Source organism: Eucyclogobius newberryi, unplaced genomic scaffold, assembly GCF_026437365.1.
Source record: "Eucyclogobius newberryi isolate DKJ021-1_F unplaced genomic scaffold, fEucNew1.0.hap1 SCAF_17, whole genome shotgun sequence".
In the NCBI taxonomy this organism is placed as follows: Eukaryota; Metazoa; Chordata; class Actinopteri; order Gobiiformes; family Gobiidae; genus Eucyclogobius; species Eucyclogobius newberryi.
The window spans coordinates 31,283,552-31,305,427 of record NW_027315801.1 but is presented as its reverse complement, the minus strand read 5'-3'; the positions used below and the strand labels follow the sequence as shown (position 1 = coordinate 31,305,427).

Sequence of the window (21,876 nt, the reverse complement as noted above, 5' to 3'; positions counted from 1 at the left end):
AGTGGGTCCTGACTTCTCACTCACTACAAGCTTAAAGCTCCTCACGCTGCAGACAACCATGTGTGTTTTTACCATCACATGCAGTCTGAAGTATGAATAACAATGATGGTGACTGTATCTTTTCATATCACAACTATACCTTTCATGGTTTAAAGTTGTGAAGAAGAAACAAAGTTAAATTAAAGTGGTGTATAAAACAAATGGTTGGAATGGTCGCTCTTCTCTCTAGTATAAATAGCAGTATCAATTCTAGCTCCTCTGACTAGAACCTTCAGATTGACAATGGCTTGATTTCAAATGTTTTGATTTCAGAAACGTTGTCCAGAAGACTTGATGAGATATCAAATGGTTGGATGGGTGTTATTTTTCTTTAAATATGCTATTTTAGAATATTTTTGTGGCTATAGATTTTCCTAAGAGAAAAAAAAAATCTGCTTGTTTTGCTACTTTGTTTGAAGCGCAACTCAAAAACATGAGGCGGTTGCGTAAGAACTGATGGTCTGGTCAGTTTAGGGCTTCTTAACTTAAAAAAAGCAGTAGCCTGTGTGTAAGGCTGTGTGTTTGAGGCTGGGGGCCCCGCCATTCTTCGGAGCCACTCACACGGACCATTTTTAACCAGTATTGGATTGATTTTCACCCCATATGACAGCATCAGAGCAGGATCGTTTATTTCACTTGTATCCCATAACGGCTCAGACAGGAAACAATGGCCCGTAGTAATAAAGAAGTGACCTTGAATTTAGATACCACTTAAGTCCAGGCTGCAGTGAGCGACAGGACAGAGGTGGTTCCTGAGGTAGACTGACAAACACTATATACTGTATGTGGTCGGTCTGAGCTGTCAGTCTGAAGTATCCATCAAACGCACTGACATCGGAGGAAACAGGCTTTGATCCCACGCATGAGTCAAATGAGATTTAAGTTAGAAAAGATTTACAATTTCTTTGTTTCAGGCCTTTGATTCCCACTGTATCAGCCTTGTTTGTGCATTCTCTTCCAGATACAACATTATTTTTTCCTCCAGACGGTATAAATAAACTAATAGAATCACAAAACGCAAAGGATTTTTTTTTAAATGAAAAAAAAAAAAACAGTAAGTTTGTATTCACCGCACATATTAATTAGGATTTCTGCACATTTTCGTCCTGTGTAGACTGACAGTGAGAAGAGGAACCAAAACATTTACTCTACTCTGAGAGATACAATTTCATCCAAAAATAAATGTAACCGAGTAACTATAACTGAGTGCTACCCACCTCTGCCCATGGGTATATTTTAGCTCGTTAGGGCGTGTTCACACTTCTAGTCCACTTTATTTCATCCGCACCAAAGCAAGGGTTTAGGGTTAGGGTTACTAACTAAGTGCATGCTGTTTTGTCTTCACACTTGTCAAAAGGGACCTTGTTGCTTTCACAAATAGCAAGCAACATAGAGCAAGTTGTAATTTATTTTGTCAAGTGGCCATGCAGTTACTTCCACTCGAGTCCACTGCAGCTCAAAAGTTCACGTCCTGCTCTGTAAAAGTCTAATGGACCTGTGCCATTAATCTGTGCGCAAGTGAAGTTTGGCCCTTTCAACACAAGAATCATCATTTGACCTCTCAACTTCCCGACAGGAAGAGAAATACACAGGGACACCCCGACGCTTTGGGAGAAGTTAGTCTATTTCCTGGTGAAACAAAAGTCAGTCCCGGAGTGCTGTTGCCATGAGCCACTCGTTTGGCACAAAATCAAAGTGTCCCGTGTGTGTGTGTCTGGGGGAGTAGATGTGGACAGACGTGCTCCAAGGCCCAACTGCAAGGCCGGGCTGGGGAAGAGGTGAGGCTTCTGCTACGACCCAGAGATATCCTGTCAGCACCACATCGTAAACGAAGAGCTCATTACTTCCAGGGAAACTACACATGTGATATACATAGCCTGGCCATATACAGTAATAGAGGCTACACATTACGCAGATCCACTGTTCTTATGTAATAGATGAAAAAAGAAAGTCCATATTATGATTTCAAGTAAGCAGTTGATGGGGAGAATAGCTTTATGCACAAAAAAGTGATATCAAAACTGTACATACAGACATACAGTACTGAGCTTATGATAATATTTACAGTAATAAATAGAGCATTATAGAAATATGGCTCACGGTATGATACAACACGTCCAAACATCCTGCTGCAGACGGCGGTAGCTTCCTCTAAGAATAACAGTGCTGACATGGTTTGAACACTGATCCCGAGGGAGCCCCTGGTCAAAAATGTCAGCAGACGTTACAGACACTGACATGAAGTGACTGAACATTGGCTGCGTCCACACTAAATGGAAAAGTGACTTGATTTGAGGTCAGATTACAAATGTACTTTTTTCAGTAGCTCAGTTCAAAAGGCAAACTCTCAAAATACAATGTCGATACTTGATGAGTAAATGTTTCATTCTAATTATGATTTAACAATATTTTTCTAATATTTCTTAGTTTTAACATTTTCAACACATTTGTAAAATAAATACTATTTCAACGTTAGTAGTATATAGTAGTATTTTTTAAATTGACAAAATAGAAACAAACAGGTTTGCAGTTCAATCGGTAACATACAAACATACTTTCTACACCTAAATCCCAACCATATATTTTAAAATTATAAAATCTATCTATTATTTAATTAGTGTATTTTTAATTTCCTTAAAAGGGGGAATTATAAGTTATAATGTAGTTTTAATTATGTACACAATAAGAACAACACTTTAAAGACCTGAAAAACATGTTTTTAGATGGACTGCTGCTAAAAGACAATCTTGCACTTACATTCATTATGAAGCTAGCTTACATTTAATAATGTGTCATGTCCCACATGTTTAAATAAATACACTGTACACTGTCATTACTGTACATGGAATGCTGTTTCCTGCCTATGCCCCTAATGTCCATGTTTGTCCAGGAGCAAACAGGAAGTTCATTTCTGTACCATATACTTGTGTTTCTACAGAATAAAACACATAATTGAGTCCCGGTTGGTTGCGGGAACCTGGATTGTTAATTTGTGTTATTGTGGTCTGTACTGCCCTCCCGCATGTGTTTGTTTGTGAGTGTGCCATCGCACTGTTGACCTGTTCGCATTGATCCATGAAGCTGCATTTCTCAAGGGGCAACATCTGTTTTCACAGAGCGTCTCTGTCCACTGCTAAAATAAATCACTATTATTCTTTCAAACCGGAGTCCTCCTGAGAGAATATTAATTCAGCTCCAAACATCCACCCCTAATCCACTTTCTTTGATTTAAAAAAGTTTGCTCACATTATTACATTTCTACATCCTTTTGAGGAAGCTCGTTGCGTGTCTCTCCCATTGTCAGGGAGCCTCCTTCGTTTTGTTTTTACACGGCCACAGTTCAAATGTGTGCTGCTTTACACATTAGGTGTGGCCAAAGACCATTATGCAGTCGTCTGGCCCTGCATTATTGTGGCACGACTATCTCAAAAGGCCAAGAGACTCTTGTCTCTCTTGAGATGTTAATGCACAAGGACTCAACAGAAGCCGAGGTGAGAATCTCTACATTCAAGGGCATCTCGAATTGCAGATGCTGTCACAGACTTTCACAGTCTATCCTCTGGTGCCCCCATAATCTAGTGCTGACATCTTCAATGACACCCTTCACTGTGCCGAGGAGGGGCTCTGTGATCACACACAGGTCCTGATAGTGCAGCTGTGGAAACAGCTGGTGAAGGTCAGCTCTCTGTCCCAGGGCAGAGGTGTAGTGAGAGAACCAGCTCCTCAAAGATGTGTGATGTTCATTAGTCTGTCAGTACATGCCATCCTTGGTGGTGGAGGTGTGTGTGGCGGTGGAGTCATCAGGCAGCGAGCCCCTACGCGCCGACCGAGAGCCACAGCGCAGCAGGTGCTGCAGCTCTCGGGACACGCTGCTGGAGAAGGCCGTGTAGATCCAGGGGTTGGTGCAAGAGTTCAGACTGGCTAACAGCATCAGGATAGTGAAGGCCACGTCTGCGGAGACACACACACATTTTACAAAAAATATTTAGAACAAATATAGATACATTTACTGAAAGCCTCAGGACTATTTTGAACACTGTATATAAACCAAACATAAACAGACCACAGCAATTCAGTTTGAATATGGGACACATATTGTTTTATAACAGAAATATCCCGGTGGGACTACTCTAACACAGACTTCCTCTTTTTGTATTGCTTTTTTTTTCTTTCCAATAACTATTTCCTCTGTGTGTCAGGTTAAACATGATTTGACTGGAGCAGCTGAGGAAAATTGTTGGGTCTAGAGTGCACGGGGCATAAAAGGGGACCGTGATCAGCTGTCTTATTGGGCAAGTTTGCAGGATGTAAATGCGTGTGTCGTATTTTGCACATGAGAAACCTCCGTCTCTTTAGTGTGTGTGGGCTGCAAAGACCTCCTGTGTGCAATCGACATTCTGATGACATGTCAACATCTGGTGCTGTTTCAAAAGCTGAAACTAGTCGCGATTTAGTGCCTCACATTAACATAGAACATGCATATTAGAACATAAGGTAGCACACAACAATGAAAAATGACTAAAGGACAAAGAGCCTGTAAACATGTGGTTAATCCAAATGATGTTGTGGCCTCGAGCAAAGTATTTGTTTATTTGCTGCTCTTTAAATAGAGACAGTTAAATCTAGAAGTAATCAGAGATCCTACTTTCAGAGTCAAACAGTTCCCAGGACATTTTCACCGCTTGTTCTCTTGACCATTTATTTCAGAGCAGTAAACTATATTTATAATGTTATTAGAATTATTATCAAAATATCACTATTATTAAGGTTGTTGAAGTTTTCTCAGATCAGCTTTCAAATAGAACATGCGGTTCACAAAAAAAATGTTTACTTAGTCTTTTCCTTGATCTAGAAAGTATGTATATAATATGTATTAATCGGACTTCCCTTATCTAAAAACAAGAATGTGCATTTATTTATTTATATATATATATATATATATATATATATATATATATATATATATATATATATATATATATACATTGTACAGCATATTTAAAGGCCAATAATACAAATAATATATAAAATATGTCTTATAAATATTTGCAGTACTATAAACAGTATGTGTATGGAAAATGTGGTCTACCGTCCTTTGCCAGTTTCAATCTTATTTCGCAACGGAAATTTGCTGACCTGTGCTAGCTTTCTCACTACAGTGTTCATGGAGCCAAAGAGAGCAAGTCTGCTTTGGAAGCATATGGAAGAATATTTTTAACATGTTATAACCTAAAAATGTCTTAACCTATGACATGAATGGTTTTCTTTACTTTCATGATTCTGCTTTCTTTTTAACTAAAGGGTGTGTCCATGGGCTATTTATGGTGCATAACTGCCAAACCATTCCTAGTCAAAGCATAATCCTACTAGGTAAACCGCCTGTGCCGGTATTTCAGCACCAGTCGACATGGTCACATTTGCAGGACTAACCTTGGTCAGGAGGGTGGGGGTCCCATGCTGCCCACAGTTGCACTATAAAAAATGGCGACCAGCAGACAGTATAGACCAGGACGATCACCAGAGTCATGCGGACGGTCTTGGACATAGCTTTAGTGATGCTGGGGGGTGGGGTGCTGGGGTGTGGCGGTGCTGAGGCGGGGTATTCAAGTGACTCCACTTCGTATGAGGTATGGGGCTCCTGACATTCAGAGTTGTTTAGAGTAGTTGTGGCTGTTACATGCTCATTGTGGCAGCTACTGTACTGTAAAGATGATGTCACATGGTCATAACACTCAGCTTTGCTGTTTGTGTGCGAGTTATTATTGACACCCTTTAAAAGCTGGTGGGCCCCTCTCGTGTCTCTGCTCCCTGCTGCAGACGCCCGTTGTGTCCTATCCCTGGTGCTCCGCTCCTCATCTTTTTTAAAGCTATTAAAGCAAAACAGGATCTTGCTCTTCTTCAGTTCGGCCATTACTATCCGCTCTGACTTGAGATAGATATTATTGTGAATCTCCCTGAAGATCCTTATCTGAAAGAGAAAAGGTTAAAAGGGTCAAATGATTACTCTGCAAACAATGACCAAATGTTGGTAAAGCCTTGTTTGCCTTTCAGCTGTAATGGCCACTGACATTGGCAGGAAGTGTGATTGTGTGCATGTAATGACCTGCCCAATGTAGTACAAAATACAACTCTTCGTTCACTGTAAAATGTGAAAAATGTTGTAAAATGTGACCAAAGCTGAGTAATACCTCACACTGCGGTACACACATTATCTAGAGAAGACAATAACAGATTGTAAACTGGTGATTATGAAGTTTATTGTTACTAATCATCAGCAACCTTTAGGCTTTAAATTAGATTTATGAGATCATAAAATTTGTGGTTACAAACAGAAAAATTAAGAGAGACACTTATTGTGTAAACACAGGCTTCACTTTGTGGACGTCCTTCAGCAGAAACAAGAGCTACAGCTGTGGGTAAACTTGATCATAAATAGGTCGTGTTTGGCTGAGTTCTGGAACATTCCTGCTCCTGGCAGGAGGTGCCCAGAGTGGCACACTTTGAGAGGCAGTCGCCTCAGCAATGGTCCTCCAAATGCTGTGTTAATTAGGCGAAATAGCTAGACCTAGGAAATATGTCTCCCTAAAATAGAGCTGCAGCAAGAGCTAACGGAGGCAGCCCAGTATGTGTCTTGGGACGTCACATAACACTAACCGCAGCTCCATTTGGGTTATTGAACAAGGTTTGCCAAATACACCCCTCCTAAAAACAAACAGCGCCACACCCACACCACATGTTTTGAGATTATATAATGTTTCATGTAACACAGAAACTGGCTAAAGCCTTTGAGAGAGCCGAACAGGCTTGTCTCACCTGGCAGATGGTGATGATGAGCGCAGGCAGCAGGAATACCACCACAGTCATCCATGTGACGTAGGCCTTGAGACCCCACGGCTCGGTGAAGTGGCCCCAGCATTCAAACTCTCCGGGTGCCACTTCAGAACGGGAGAAGATGAACACCTGCCCGAGGCAAAACCTGCGGTCAGTCCACCAGTAAACTTTGTGAGGTGAGGTACAAGCGACCTCACGGGGGGAAAACACACATCTTGAGACCGGCTGCAGTGACCGTGTCTCATTTCCTATCCACCATGTGTTTTCTTCAGTATGTGTCTGAGCTCCTACCTGTGGTATACTCAGAACTAGGGCCAGCCCCCAGGCCACCATGGCCGGTGTGTTCCAGCGGGACATGACTCCCCCACGATAGGCCTGCAAAGGGCAGCAGATGGCGTGGTGCCTGTCCACTGTCATGGCAACTATCATGTAAGATGAAGCAAACATGCCCACTATCTGTAAGTACTTGACACAGCGGCACAAGATATCGGGCCCCTGGAATCTTTCGGTGATGTCCCAAATCATCTGTGGAAGGACCTACAGGGAATACAGATTAAAAATGTGCTTGATTATTAAAAAAAGGATTAGTGTACTGTAAGCACGCACGTCTAAGGCCAGTGCACTTGTCAGCACATTCAGAGGAAGGCCATCATTACAAAACCAGTGCATTGTTTGGGATTTAGTGGTATCTATTGGAGATAAATTCCACATGCCTAACACTGTCCTTTTAAGCTGGTTATTATGTCCGCCGGGCCAATACAAGTCTCTTTGTGTTATGAGCTACTATAGAAACAAAAATACAATGTTGAAAACAGGACAATATCAAATTACCGGGAACAAAGACTGATATTCAATACTTCATTATTTGCTCTGACCATTTGCAGACTTCTATAAACTTGTCACATAGATAACACTATACTTCTGTTATGTATGTATTTTAAAACAAATATCGTTTAGCATTTTGGCTTCATGTCTCCCCTGGGGCCACTCACAGAATCACGTGGCCCTTGCGTCTGAGGTAGTGAGGGAGCAGCTGCAGGACATAGGTCTCTTCCGAATACCTCCCAGATTTTTACACTCCCGCACTGCATCACATTGTTATATATATACACGGCAAATGTTCGTTGTGTCAGGCTCAACACTGCAGTTTACCAACGCAATCCTGTTCCTAAGTAATCTGAAATATATGCTCCCCTTGAACAGAGGTCATAGTCAAAACTCGTGAATGTAGATAAGGCCATTAGTAAATTTTGGAATAAAGAAGGCTTTAGCATACTAATTGAATGATAATTTGGAAAGATAATAATCTAAGCTAAATACTGGATTTGGCTAGCCTGGTAAGCAGTGAATAAACAGTGAGAGGCCATATAAAGCCACACAAATGAGGCCGTAATGTGTGTCCAGTAAATGTTATTGAGTTTTAAAGATGAATTGTACATGGCCATTACTTTAACCTTGACAGTAAAACAAATGTAGTTTTAAAAGTGTTCAAAGCCACTGCTGCAAACGGTCTGCAAAGAATCATTGACCTTCACAATACATCAGGACTCCAGCTTAAAGAGCGACTAACCCAAGACTAACAATAAACTGCGAAGGACCACAGCTACAATAGATAGAGCTCAGGATGGAACGTCAAAAATGGCTGATACCATGGAAATCCATATTGTTTAGAGCAACCCAATACACAGCTGAGTCACTACTAGTAAGTACATTTATCATTGTAGGTGAAATGGGGACGAGACTGGGAAAGGGCATTGCAGCAAATTGTCAGAGCCAGAATCGAACTCACAATGCTACGGCCACCGAGCAGCACCATTCACGGTGCACAGTTTGAAAAAAATCAGTAGTATGAGGTAATATATAAAATAATATAGAATACAATATTTAGTAATAAATAAATAATGATAAAAGTGTTTGTTTATACAACTAAATCAAATATTTGATAGTTATACATCCAGATACTGTACAATCTAATTAAAAAAAAACATTTGATCATAATTTACTTATTTTTCAAGACAAATTACACAGGATAAATGTGCAAATATTTACTGACACCTTCCAAAGGGTCTAGCTTAGTCAATTGTCATGTGTACAAGTACCACTATTGAAAAAACTCTTCAGGTTAGACTGGACCATGTTCACCACTGGGTCTGAGGTGTTGTGTAAACATAATGCTAACGTGTCAAATCTCCAGATCTTTTAAAAAAGAGACCCTAAAACTGTTCTGAACATGTGATGCAGAAAAACAGCATTCCCCAGCCCTGTTTCCAAAGCCAATAAACTGACCTGGAAGAAGGCCACCACCAGGTCGGCCACACACAGGTTCACCATGAACACGTGCATGGGTGCGTTCTGCTTCCGCCGCCGCAGCAACACCCAGAGCACAAAGCTGTTCCCCAGAGTCGTGAGGGCCAGGATCACCCCCAGGATTGCGATCTCTGCCCGGGCCAGCCCCACGTCCCGCACCCTAGGCTGGGGCAGAGTGTAGGGCGAGCTGGTGCTGGAGGCATTCTCAGAGAAGAGGCCGAATAAGGATCCCCTGCTGTGAGAACTGTTGAGCGAGTTGAGTTCAGAAACAAACGAGAAGTTGTTGATGAGTCCCTGGTCAAACGCAGAGGAGAGGCCCAACCCATCCAAGGATGTTTCTACACGGATGCTTTCCATGCCTGAAAAACAAACATGAGTTATGCAGAGGGGCTCAGACAACCCCAAGAGCCAAACTAGACAAAGTACTCACTGCAAAGTCATATGAAAGCAAACCACATTATGATCAAAATGGCCAAGTCTATACTTCTTTAATGGTGTCTTAAATTGGGTATTGTTAGTAGGGTTGTCAACAGTATCAAAAATCAAATACTACGGTAATCGATACCAAAACTAGAATTGAAACTAGAAACTCCTTTGAAGTATTCATTCTAAAAAATCCCAAAACAGGAAAAAATGTTTGCCTTTTCTGAACAGTTCTATAACGATCTTGAGCTTTCTCAGAATTAGTTAGTAATGTGAACTGAATCCCAAATCAAATCACAAAAAAATGCCATTACAGCCCAAATATAATGTCATGTGAATATTGTTTTGCTGTTGAATAAGCTTTAGCTGTTTGTCCATCTCATGCCTTTACCTCACAATTGGCCTTGTCCTGCGTTTGCCCCGTACACTTCCATTTTCAACCCCATCTCCGTTTCCTCCACGCACTTTTCCTCCCTGTTCGTCTCGACCCGCAAGTCCAACAGTCGGTCGCAATAAAATGGATGTTTATTTTGAGGCGCTCGGAGAGTCAATTTTTCAAGCGGAAGTATAAGTACCTGCATGACTAATTTGATAGCAATGTTGTGGGATGTGCCCTCTTTTGTTAAATAACCAGAAAAGCCACAAGTGAAATGTTGCCCAATATAACCAGGGCAGTAAGTCTCCGACAATGATGACTTTTATATGTCAGATTTACAAGTTTAAACAATGCAAAGGAATTACGAGCTGCAAATGCAAGACAATGCAGGCTAAAATAAGAGTAAACCCCAGGTAGTATTGTGCAACTGCATGGGACTAACGGGACATTACAAGGTTGTTCTCAGTACTCCACTGAGATTTAAGGGCCAATTTGCCTGCAATAGCTTACTCACAGTAGGGCGCAGCAGATCAGTCAGCTGAGCACAATGTCGAGAGGCTGGCCGTGCTGCAGGAATGTATTTTTATGACTGGTTAGGCCAACTGGACATCTCTGTATGGCAGGAATGTGCGCCAAAACAATGAGGCGACTCATACACAGGTGGAGAAATGACTGATAGACGTGAAACAGATGTAGCGATGAATGACCAAAACTTCTAGATTGGCCTGGTTTTAGACACTACTTCCCTATAGCACTTGCAATCAGATCCCAAACTATTGTTTGTTTGCGGTTTGTATTTAGTAGAAGCCGTCAGTGATCCGCGTTAGTGAAGTGATAGGCGTCATTTTTATCACATGCAAACTGGTTAGACGCTTTAGTCACATGGTCTTTGTTTTAATCGTCTCAGATAAATGAAAGGGAATTCACTGTGTCACAATACTTGCCAGTTTACTTCACAAGAGTCAAGTTAAGTTGTAAAATAAAGCTAAACTAGGTAAATTGGTGTTTGTACCTGGACCTCACGCTGAACCTCACCTGTACGTGACAATTATGTGCAGCAGCAGAGTGAAACGCCTCCCATGGTGGGAAAAAGTCTACACACTGAAGAGAACTTATGCCTAAAGTTAAAGTGCATATGACAGGTTAGACTGCACTTTCCACAAAAATATAGTGATCATATTTAGAAATTTACAAACGGTGTGACCGATTCTTAGCCCAACTGACAAGTTTATGATTGTGCTTGCAACACATGTGACAGATGTAAAGGCAATTCCATAACTCTTACCTGGCAACCACATTGTAAACCAGGGTCAATCTAAATTACACAATAGTCATGATTTGATAAATAATATTACCTGATAACAGCTTTGTTTTGTTAAATGGCTGTTTAAACTGAAAAATGTGTCAGTTGCGAGAAAGAGAATGTCGCTTATAACAGAGGGATTCTGTTTTAGAACTCAACTCTACTTCATTTTTTTTTTCAACTTTTATTTTTCTGTTGTTGTTGTTGTTGTTAGGTGTTATTTTATTGTATTTTAAAACTGCCACTTGACTGATGATAGATATTTACCACAGTATAGTCCACCAAACTAAGAAATAATTTGAATAACATGAGAACTTGAATCAAATCAAATGTTTATTTTGTGATTGTGAAATCATACCGTTTTTCTAAGTATTGGCAAAGGTACTTGGAAGTGGTAATAATCAGTGACACGGTTTAATTTAAAAAGAATGTGTCCACATCACAGTCATCTTTGTGCCAAATGGAAAAGGTTTCCATACCAAATAATATGACATTGAGATATTCCAAAAGAGTTTGTATCATTCAATGCCAGTGTGATTACATTTTAAATCACATTATGAGCACGGAAGTGCAATCAATTTGAATTGGAAATCTACCGTTAAAAAAGCAAATACGCAAAAGCCCAGGAAGAACATTGTGAACTATACTCGGGAATTGTTTTCACTTGTGTCCAATGGCGAGCAGCCATAGCCAAAAGGCAGGACTTGAGTCTATTTATGGACGTGTTTTTGAAATGTAAGATAGTATTGTTTGTCACGCTATTGCTTTATTAATGTGAAGTTCAATGAGTTACCAATATCCATTACAGTTTTGGTTAGCGGCAAAATACAATGATCACTCCAAGAACTTGCTGTTCAGAAAATAATTCACAAATCGAATGTTGAAGACATTTTATTAGCGAGAAATGGGAAATAGAAAGCAGGATATTGATGTTTTCATAAAGCATCAGGCCATAAATTGATCAAAGACATTTCTTCACATGTTAGTGACATTCATAAAATATTTTTCCTTATCTCCTCAAACACTCGGATCAAAGTTGGTCCTTTTGTTTTAGGAAACGTATGAATAACAAATGTGTATTAATCATAGTCTAGCCAGGCGTTGCTTTGTTCAGACCTGTGGACCTTATGCTCCCAACTGTAATTACAGAATAATTCATGTGAGGGTCTTTGTGCTACTGCAATCCTCCATACCACCTCTATAATCTCATTTTATATATTTGCACTTGTGACCGATATCTGAAGTGAAATCCTCTTTCAAGTGTTGCCGCGGTGTGGATAAGCACTACGCTAAGTCTGCAACGATATCATAGTGTTATTCAAGAGGATTTGTGCTCGTCTGCATTACACACGGTCTTTGCTTTCTGTAAAAGCTTTAATTACACTTGTGGTTCTTAAATGATCTAATTGTTGGACCCAATCCTACATCTTTGCAGTAGTAGCACTACTTGTAGTACGGTAATATTATTACTGTTTGTATAAGTAGTTTTAGTTTTAGCATTTAATATAGCATTATAGTGTACTTTCTACATAAATATGTTGAAATGAATGCTCAGTTAAAAACCTCGGTGAACTTTATCTTAATATTAAGCAGCAGCAGCAGGCCCTCTTTTAATGTCTGTAACTGAAACTATCCTCTGTAACTGTATCATGCCCAGTTTTTCCTCAGTGCATACGATTAGTCTTTTGAAACACACTCATGAGTAAAAATAGAAATAGGAGGCAAAGTTACTAAGTTATTAGTATTGGCAAATATCAGTTATTGACCACGACAGTTATTCATGTATCGGATATTGGTATCGGCTCAAAAAAATCATATTGGCCCATCCATAATGTACCAAGTTACACACACTGCCACAAACAATTTGTAAATGTCTTTCAAACCTCTTTGGAAACTTTCACATTGTTCGTCTGTTATTCATACGTTTGGATAAAATGCAGCTTGTTTCCCTCTTTGTACTTTCAAACTTCTGCGTCTCATTTGCATGTGAGAAGTGTCCAAAGAAACGTGTTCCTTTGCACGAGCATCTCTCTTTAATAAAACATCGTTGGCAGCAGAACTGGGGGTTTGATCGACCTAATGTGCGGCGGACGGACTGTAGATGCAGCTTCTTAGTTGTCAGTTTGTGCCTCTCTCTTTCCTGCTTTAAAGCCCTCGGTCTGATTAATGAGAGTGTGCACCTCCTTGGTTTCCATTTCCACGCCCTCTACCGTGCAGCGCCTCGGGGGCGACAGAAGCAGGTAGTTAAAATGCACGGGGAAAACATTCAAAACTGTCAGGCGTTTGCATAGTCTCGCTGTCGGGGACGTTTGCACATGCAAATGTTCAAACAAGGTCCTCATCAAAATATTAATCTAAACATGAAAAAGAACTACCGGTATACACTATTGAATAAATAATAAATACCTGAGACCCCATGTGTCGCAAATGTAAACGCACATTAATATCAACCTGTGATATACTAGAACTAGAGTAATTGTCCTGTATCCATTATCCTATCCATTTTGGCCCTTCATGTTAACCCCAATTGTGTAAACAAGCAATGGACTTAACCTCGTCCTCTGCACTTTTAATGACCCCTTCAGATGGAATTCATTTGCTGCATCAATAGCACAGAATCACTGATGCGAATACAAAACGTCAAACAATAAACTTCTCTACAAGCCCACTTGACTCAAGTGTCTTGTTACGATATAATAATCAAGTAAAACAATGGGCTTATGCAATAAATCTAATAAAAATAAAGACACGAAGAAACGTTGCCTCATTCGCCCAATTTTAATAAGGCAGTCCACAGACATCTTGCCAAAACCTACTGTGGTCCAAAATGTTACTTAATTAAATACATAAAACCTGATCCATAGAGAAATTGGGGACTGAGGGACGTTAATAATTGGAGCTTAATTGCATATGTTTTATTTTAAGTGCGACAATGGACCAGGAACATGGCACTGGGGTTTTTCCGACTGTATGAGAAGGAACGGGGCAGAGTTTCTAAGGCAACATTGCTGCAGTAGTAACATTAAGATTTCAAACTCGATTTTTGTATTCACGTCAGGAAAAGTATTGATAGTAAATGATACCACAATGGTAATAAAAAACATCGTTTTTTTTATACAGAATGTACGTTTGAACAAAATATTTTTTTCATAAATATATTACCATGTGGCCGTATACTACTCCTGATATATATTTAAACTACGACTAACTAAACATGGACAAGGCCAGGGCTAAACCAGGACTGAAACAGGACTAAACCAGGGCTAAACCAGGACTGAAACAGGACCAAACCAGGGCTAAACCAGGACTGAAACAGGACCAAAACAGGGCTAAACCAGGACTGAAACAGGACCAAACCAGGGCTAAACCAGGACTGAAACAGGACTAAACCAGGGCTAAACCAGGACTGAAACAGGACCAAACCAAGTCTACATCAAGTATGAGGCAGAAGACCATTCTAAGACCATAATATAAAAATACATCAAATACATCAAAACAGATTATTCACTTTTGATAGTTGTTTTAGTGTTGATTATTATCTCGGTATCATTTTTGTTGTTGTTCTTGGATACAAAACAATCATTTGCAAAATCAAAAGCATGGAAAAAATACCTACAAATAAGTAAAAAATGCTCTTTGTGATTAGTAAAGTCATAGATACAGAGACACAGGTCCAGCTTTTGGTGAATGACACTTAAAACTGGGACAGGGAGATTATGACTTGAGCTTGTAGACCACGGCGTCGCCCTGGACTTGGACTTAGCTGGACCTCTAAAGACTGAACCGCTGTATATCGTGTACGGAAAGAGCTAGTTCGGATTCAAAAGTTTTTATAAAGTAAAGACTCAAAATGAGATAACGTCTTTTTCCTCCTAAACTGTGTGAATGGATTTTTGTAGCACAACAGTTTCCCAGAAAAGTTTTGCCATTTATCACTGAGTGCGCTCCCAACTCTGGTTAAACTCTGCCAGTCCATTTTCAGATGCCTGCGATCACACGCCTCTGATGTCACGAGAGGCTCAAGTTGTCAAGCTGTTCCTCGATGGCCCAGACCCTGCCCTTTCTCCTCCCTGACTTTCCCTTTAATCCAGTCGTCCAGGCACCGCAGAGTTTAACCGCTCGTTCACACTGTGGTTGTGGGTCTAGTTTATGTCTTTTGTCCCACTTTAAGTTATAAGGATTGATTGATGGAAGACAGTTAACATAACTGGGAAAACTCTTTGTGGACCGTCTCAACTGTGCTGAAATAGTGACTCAGACGCTGCAGTAAAGCACTTTGAGGACTCTATCTGACAACTACATTTCCAATAACAACATCAATTTTATAAGCAGGGTTACAGTTTGGCTGTCAAGTCTTTCCGCCTTCCACCTCCACTTGACAAAAAATGAAACCCGATGCTCTTGCGGCGGGCGGCGGAAGCAGGAGCAGCAGAAACAGGTGCAAGGCAGTGGGCGCCACGATCCCAGTTTAATCAAAATCCCAGCACTTCCTCACCTTCCCCTCCTGCGTCTGTGGGTCTGTGTCAGTCGCTCAATTTGTCCCAAATGAGAAGCTTTGACTCTGATTAACGAGCACCTCTCTATCCTCATTAAGGAACAGTGTACATTCAAACCACCTGCATTTATTTCACACTATCAGCTCCTCTTCCTCTTGTCTGTCACCTGCTATTTACGCTCATTTTTCACATTTATCTTTTGTTCCCTGCTCTTGTCACAACAGTTCCATCAAGTATTATCAACATTCTGCAACGCTGGGATCTTATTTGACCATTAACGCACTTGAGTCATTTGCAAAGACAACACTATTTCTGCCTTATAGAGTTGGAGACAATTTATACACTTAATTACATCTTTGCAAGCTTTCTTTTGTGATTGTAGTACAAAGTGGCTAGCGATATAAAAGAAATTAAGCCACCAACGGATAAAGAAATTAAATATTTTAAATAAACATAGTGTCACTGCCACTCTGCAAAAACAAACAAAAACGTATAGAAGTGATGGTTGTTTGTAGGGCTGGGAAGTCGGGAATAATTATTTCAATTGGTCGACTTGTTCATTGAGAATTTTTAAATACATTATTAACCAAATAAAATGTTTAAATGTTGATTGAAGGCTTCTACATAGAGAATATTTATGATGGAAATAAAACATAATATTTCCTGTTTTTGACATTTACTGTTACAGTTTTTTTTTTAATAAAAGGTCTTTATGTACGTGTTCAGAGAACAATACATGAAACATGTGTTTATAATGTGTCAGTCCATGCAACGACTCTACCAAAGACCCACAGATACTGGGCGGTCATTGGGATGTCACTCAAGATTGTTCAGGTCACAATATAATCGGAAGAATTAAAAATAATAAGCGGAAACATTTTGTTTTTGTTTTTTGTTTTCTATCTACATCGTCACAGTATTATGTGCAGTGTTTACCTTATTATTCAGGAAGTTATTTTATAAAGCTGCTCACATAGGAATGGTGATTGCTCAATGGGAGTAAAGAAAGACTGATTTCACTTTGGTTCTGTCATGATGTTTATTTTCATAATAATCACACAGGACACACCTAATGGTCATTCGATCAGTGTCGTGCAGTACATTTAGAGCGTCGACACTATATTTATGGAAAGGTTTGTGTTTGCTTATTTATTTCTTAATGCCATTTTAATTGGTGATTTTTCTCAAGATAAACATGTACCTTTTAGTGGTTGTTTGACAGTTCCTTTTCCAGTTCCCCCCGCTCCATACCCTTTGTTATTGGCTTTGCTTTTAAACATTTACTGTAACTGTGTTTGAAGTGTTCGAGTTAAGTCATTTACCAGCCCAAAAGCCACTCCAGCTTTATAATGAAAATGGAAATAAAACTTCACACATTTACGACAAACCCCTCTGCCCATAAAAAGTACAAAAAAATCAATTTAAGGGGTTTAAAAGATCATTGTGTATTTAATTAAACTTCAAACACACTCATCCCTTAAGGAACATCCACAGAGATTACAGCGACAGAGATGCTCTGAGCGGCATGTTACTATTCTTCTATAAACCATCAAAGTCGACAAACAAGGGACTGTTTTTGTTAGTGCATATTTCTGCATCTACTTTTGTTTATACCTTTGGCCAAGAAAAGAGGTCTTATCAAAATGAGTTTGGATTATGGCCTTTACTTGGTATATATTGCCATTCAAATGATTCTTCATCTCCATAAGTAGTAGCATCACCCTATAATTTGGAGCTCTCTACTATATTTACATATGAATCAGTGGTGAAGGCCTGTTTGAGTCGAGCTCCGTGCAGCGTTTCATCTGAATGATAATGCTGATTCAAGCCTCCCTCTTCCTGAAGCCTGGCGTATCAGTAAATGAGATCCCCATCGGCCACTCTCATGCAGCATCAGTCCTTCGTTTGAATCTGTGACTTTGACACCGCTGTACTCTACGGTGCGTATGTTTTCACTTCATTCCACTCTAATTACTGTAACTGTACATATTTCCACATAGCTTTAAAATTGTCCGAATTCTATGGTAAAATTTGCCGTCAGTCTTCAGCTTTACTCAATGTCAATATCTCTGTAATTACTTATCCACGAGAAACAAAGACGGCAAAAGTCGCAAATTTCACTGTCGGCAAAAAAACAAAGTGAAATGATTGCGATTGTTGTCCGTTGAAAGGACTTTAAACCATAAGATTACTTAGTGGACTTAAGACACGGTTCAACATTTGTGACTCATAAGTTTAGAGTCTTCTTTCACAGTGAATCTCCCATAGTTATTTGGGCTCCTGCCACCCATCGTCAAACTGTAAAATGTGAACCTATTTCTACATTCACCCGCCGCTCTCATTAACGCTCTTTGATTTGTCGCTGCGAGCTTCAGAAGCAAACTGGTGTGTGAGCAATAAAAGTAAACCCTTGTGCTCTCGTAGTGTTCTGCCAAAATGACAAATTAACTCTAAATCATGACGGACCGCATCTCGTCGCACGCACTGATAGTTATTAAAGTTGCAAAAGTGTCCACCATCTCGATTACTGACAGGACTTACTACAAAGAAGGTCCAAGTCCACTTATCGGCGCTGATAACGCTTTTCTTAGGATCCGACCGCTCACTGTTTTTCTTGTTATGTATCATTAACTAAAGCACGCCACCAGCTACATGTGCACCCAACACAGGAGCCGGTCTGCGCTTGACATCACACAAACAGAAGGGGAAACGAGCTGCGGTGGTGAAAGTCAGACCCCGAGGTGTGTCGTCTGATCGTCAAAAATCTGCAAAGTTACATCCCAAGTTAAATTGACCATGATAATAACAGTAATGAAAATCAATTTAAGGGGTTTAAAAGATCATTGTGTATTTAATTAAACTTCAAACACACTCATCCCTTAAGGAACATCCACAGAGATTACAGCGACAGAGATGCTCTGAGCGGCATGTTACTATTCTTCTATAAACCATCAAAGTCGACAAACAAGGGACTGTTTTTGTTAGTGCATATTTCTGCATCTACTTTTGTTTATACCTTTGGCCAAGAAAAGAGGTCTTATCAAAATGAGTTTGGATTATGGCCTTTACTTGGTATATATTGCCATTCAAATGATTCTTCATCTCCATAAGTAGTAGCATCACCCTATAATTTGGAGCTCTCTACTATATTTACATATGAATCAGTGGTGAAGGCCTGTTTGAGTCGAGCTCCGTGCAGCGTTTCATCTGAATGATAATGCTGATTCAAGCCTCCCTCTTCCTGAAGCCTGGCGTATCAGTAAATGAGATCCCCATCGGCCACTCTCATGCAGCATCAGTCCTTCGTTTGAATCTGTGACTTTGACACCGCTGTACTCTACGGTGCGTATGTTTTCACTTCATTCCACTCTAATTACTGTAACTGTACATATTTCCACATAGCTTTAAAATTGTCCGAATTCTATGGTAAAATTTGCCGTCAGTCTTCAGCTTTACTCAATGTCAATATCTCTGTAATTACTTATCCACGAGAAACAAAGACGGCAAAAGTCGCAAATTTCACTGTCGGCAAAAAAACAAAGTGAAATGATTGCGATTGTTGTCCGTTGAAAGGACTTTAAACCATAAGATTACTTAGTGGACTTAAGACACGGTTCAACATTTGTGACTCATAAGTTTAGAGTCTTCTTTCACAGTGAATCTCCCATAGTTATTTGGGCTCCTGCCACCCATCGTCAAACTGTAAAATGTGAACCTATTTCTACATTCACCCGCCGCTCTCATTAATGCTCTTTGATTTGTCGCTGCGAGCTTCAGAAGCAAACTGGTGTGTGAGCAATAAAAGTAAACCCTTGTGCTCTCGTAGTGTTCTGCCAAAATGACAAATTAACTCTAAATCATGACGGACCGCATCTCGTCGCACGCACTGATAGTTATTAAAGTTGCAAAAGTGTCCACCATCTCGATTACTGACAGGACTTACTACAAAGAAGGTCCAAGTCCACTTATCGGCGCTGATAACGCTTTTCTTAGGATCCGACCGCTCACTGTTTTTCTTGTTATGTATCATTAACTAAAGCACGCCACCAGCTACATGTGCACCCAACACAGGAGCCGGTCTGCGCTTGACATCACACAAACAGAAGGGGAAACGAGCTGCGGTGGTGAAAGTCAGACCCCGAGGTGTGTCGTCTGATCGTCAAAAATCTGCAAAGTTACATCCCAAGTTAAATTGACCATGATAATAACAGTAATGATGATTTTTCCTGATGCGGGCTACAATCAGCAGAAATATGTTCAAGCCCACCGTGCCAGATGCATAAACTTGATACAGCAAATCATGGAAACATTTTAGAGGCATTTTCCTACTGTGAAGACTTTTACATTTCCCCAATTTTATGACCAAACTATGTGTTCAATAGTGTATGAATAAAAGCGTGCGTAGGCCACTTAATAGATTGCCTTTGAAGATTTGTGTTTACTGTAAACATTGGAAAGGACACAGGGTCTGTAAATCTTCTTTTAATCGTCTAATTGACCTTTGATTTGCCAATAGAAATACGACCAGGGGCGCACGAGCACAAAGCACAAAGCAAGGTGAGTCCTGCATTGTGGGTTGAATTGACTGTGACCTGGTGTCCCTGTGAAGGCTTTCTCATGCATGTCCCATCGCTCTGTGGTCGGTGACAAAACATTAGCATCGCCACCATTACGTACCATTAACATTACATGCTAGAGTAGAGGCCATTAACAGGCTGACAGTTTCCCCTTGGCATTTCAATACAGAGCCCCAATAAAAAGGTAACTTCATGCATTTTACATTTCAATCCAACTACAGCTGGTGCGTGTCTCCAGCACTTTTGTTGCGGTCGGGCTGTCAGAGTGTTTCATACACATTTCAAGCTTCAGTGTTACATTCAAGGCAATTATCATTATCAAAGTAAGCAGGCCCCACAGCGGCATGATTAATGTACACAGTGTACACTATAGCTGGCCCAAGCATTTGTCTTCAGTGGAGCTTGTGCAGGGTATAATTTAAAAATATTGGAAACATTTAAATTGTCATCAAACAAAAATCAACAAAAGTCATATCCTTGTTTCAAATGAATAAATACATTTTAAAAAACATGTTACACTGTCATAATTGTTTGTCCAAAAAAGTTATTTACATAAAAGACACCATAATAAGTGAGGTCAGTTTGTGTTTGGACAGGATTGTGACAAACAGATGACCTACATAGTTGACCGCACAAATCAACTCTTGGTGAGTGATTGGAAGTGATTCTCGGTGCAAATTGTCTTTAATACCACAGGAATTTTAATTTGACTATTATTTAAAACAAATGTGGCAAAATTGAATAGCAATGACTTACCTATGGGTTCCAAGTGTGGTGTAACTGTGAGAGGCAGCAGTTAAAATTCAACCCCACATGTTTACATCTTCAGTTGTTGCTGCCAGTCGCCGGGTCTGTCAGAGTGAACCGAACCCTGAATGAATCAAGCAGCAAACAGCTCTCAGTCACTCCATATCTGCTTCAGAGACAGGCAGCTTTTCCTTCTTTTTGTCACAGTCACAAAGGAGTTGTCTGAGTGTTCTGCTATTGTCAAACTTCTCAAGAGTGTCTGAGAATAATCCATTTGATAGGTTGTGCCGGCTCCCGGCTCCCTCACGATACGCTCCTCAATGTGCTGCACTTCCAGGAGCAGCGGCAGAAATGAATTTGAGCTCGGTCTGCTCCTGCCTCCCCCTCTCTCCCTCCCTCTCCTCCTCCCAGGTCAACCAGCCTGCACTCTCAGAGAGGTGGGAGGAGGAGCCAGTCATATACATACCTATAAAGTGCAGCAGAGAGAGACAAGATGAACTCTCCCTGTGTAATGTGAATTATGTCTCTTTGTAAATGCAGTACAGGCAGTATTTGCAACAAAACAAGAGAAATGAGTGGGAAACCGCCCCTCACAGCTTGATTTACAGCCTGTGTTGTCCTGTGAATCTCCTCTCTTCGTGTGCACTCCTTTAACATCTTCCCTCTTCTGGACAAGGGCCGGTATATTTCCTCCCATACTGGAGTGCCAATTGGTTGAGTCAGCCAGGCCACTGCATGTCACGCCCCTGATGTACAAACGCAAGCAAGGTTCAAGAT

At 40.4% G+C, this 21,876-nt stretch overlaps 1 protein-coding gene across 1 annotated transcript; it reads right to left on the bottom strand.

Annotated features, from left to right (window-relative positions):
• Positions 1-3,325: 3,325 nt before the first annotated feature.
• Positions 3,326-21,642, bottom strand: avpr2aa (arginine vasopressin receptor 2a, duplicate a). The gene is made up of 6 exons (XM_072450004.1): positions 21,109-21,642; positions 9,157-9,536; positions 7,162-7,407; positions 6,853-6,999; positions 5,470-6,007; positions 3,326-3,990 (listed from the first exon to the last, which is right to left on the bottom strand). Exons 2-6 carry the CDS (start codon positions 9,532-9,534, stop codon positions 3,791-3,793), a joined length of 1,509 nt encoding a protein of 502 aa, XP_072306105.1. The 5' UTR covers positions 9,535-9,536; positions 21,109-21,642; the 3' UTR covers positions 3,326-3,790.
• Between the last annotated feature and the right edge of the window lie 234 nt (positions 21,643-21,876).

Excerpts from the sequence above, each read along its gene's own strand:
- avpr2aa (XM_072450004.1), bottom strand. The coding sequence starts at position 9,534 with ATGGAAAGCATCCGTGTAGAAACATCCTTGGATGGGTTGGGCCTCTCC. Across the intron at positions 7,408-9,156 it reads TGGTGGTGGCCTTCTTCCAG|GTCCTTCCACAGATGATTTG; the intron begins GTCAGTTTATTG and ends TATTCCCTGTAG. Across the intron at positions 3,991-5,469 it reads CCCCCACCCTCCTGACCAAG|ACGTGGCCTTCACTATCCTG; the intron begins GTTAGTCCTGCA and ends GTGTCTCCGCAG.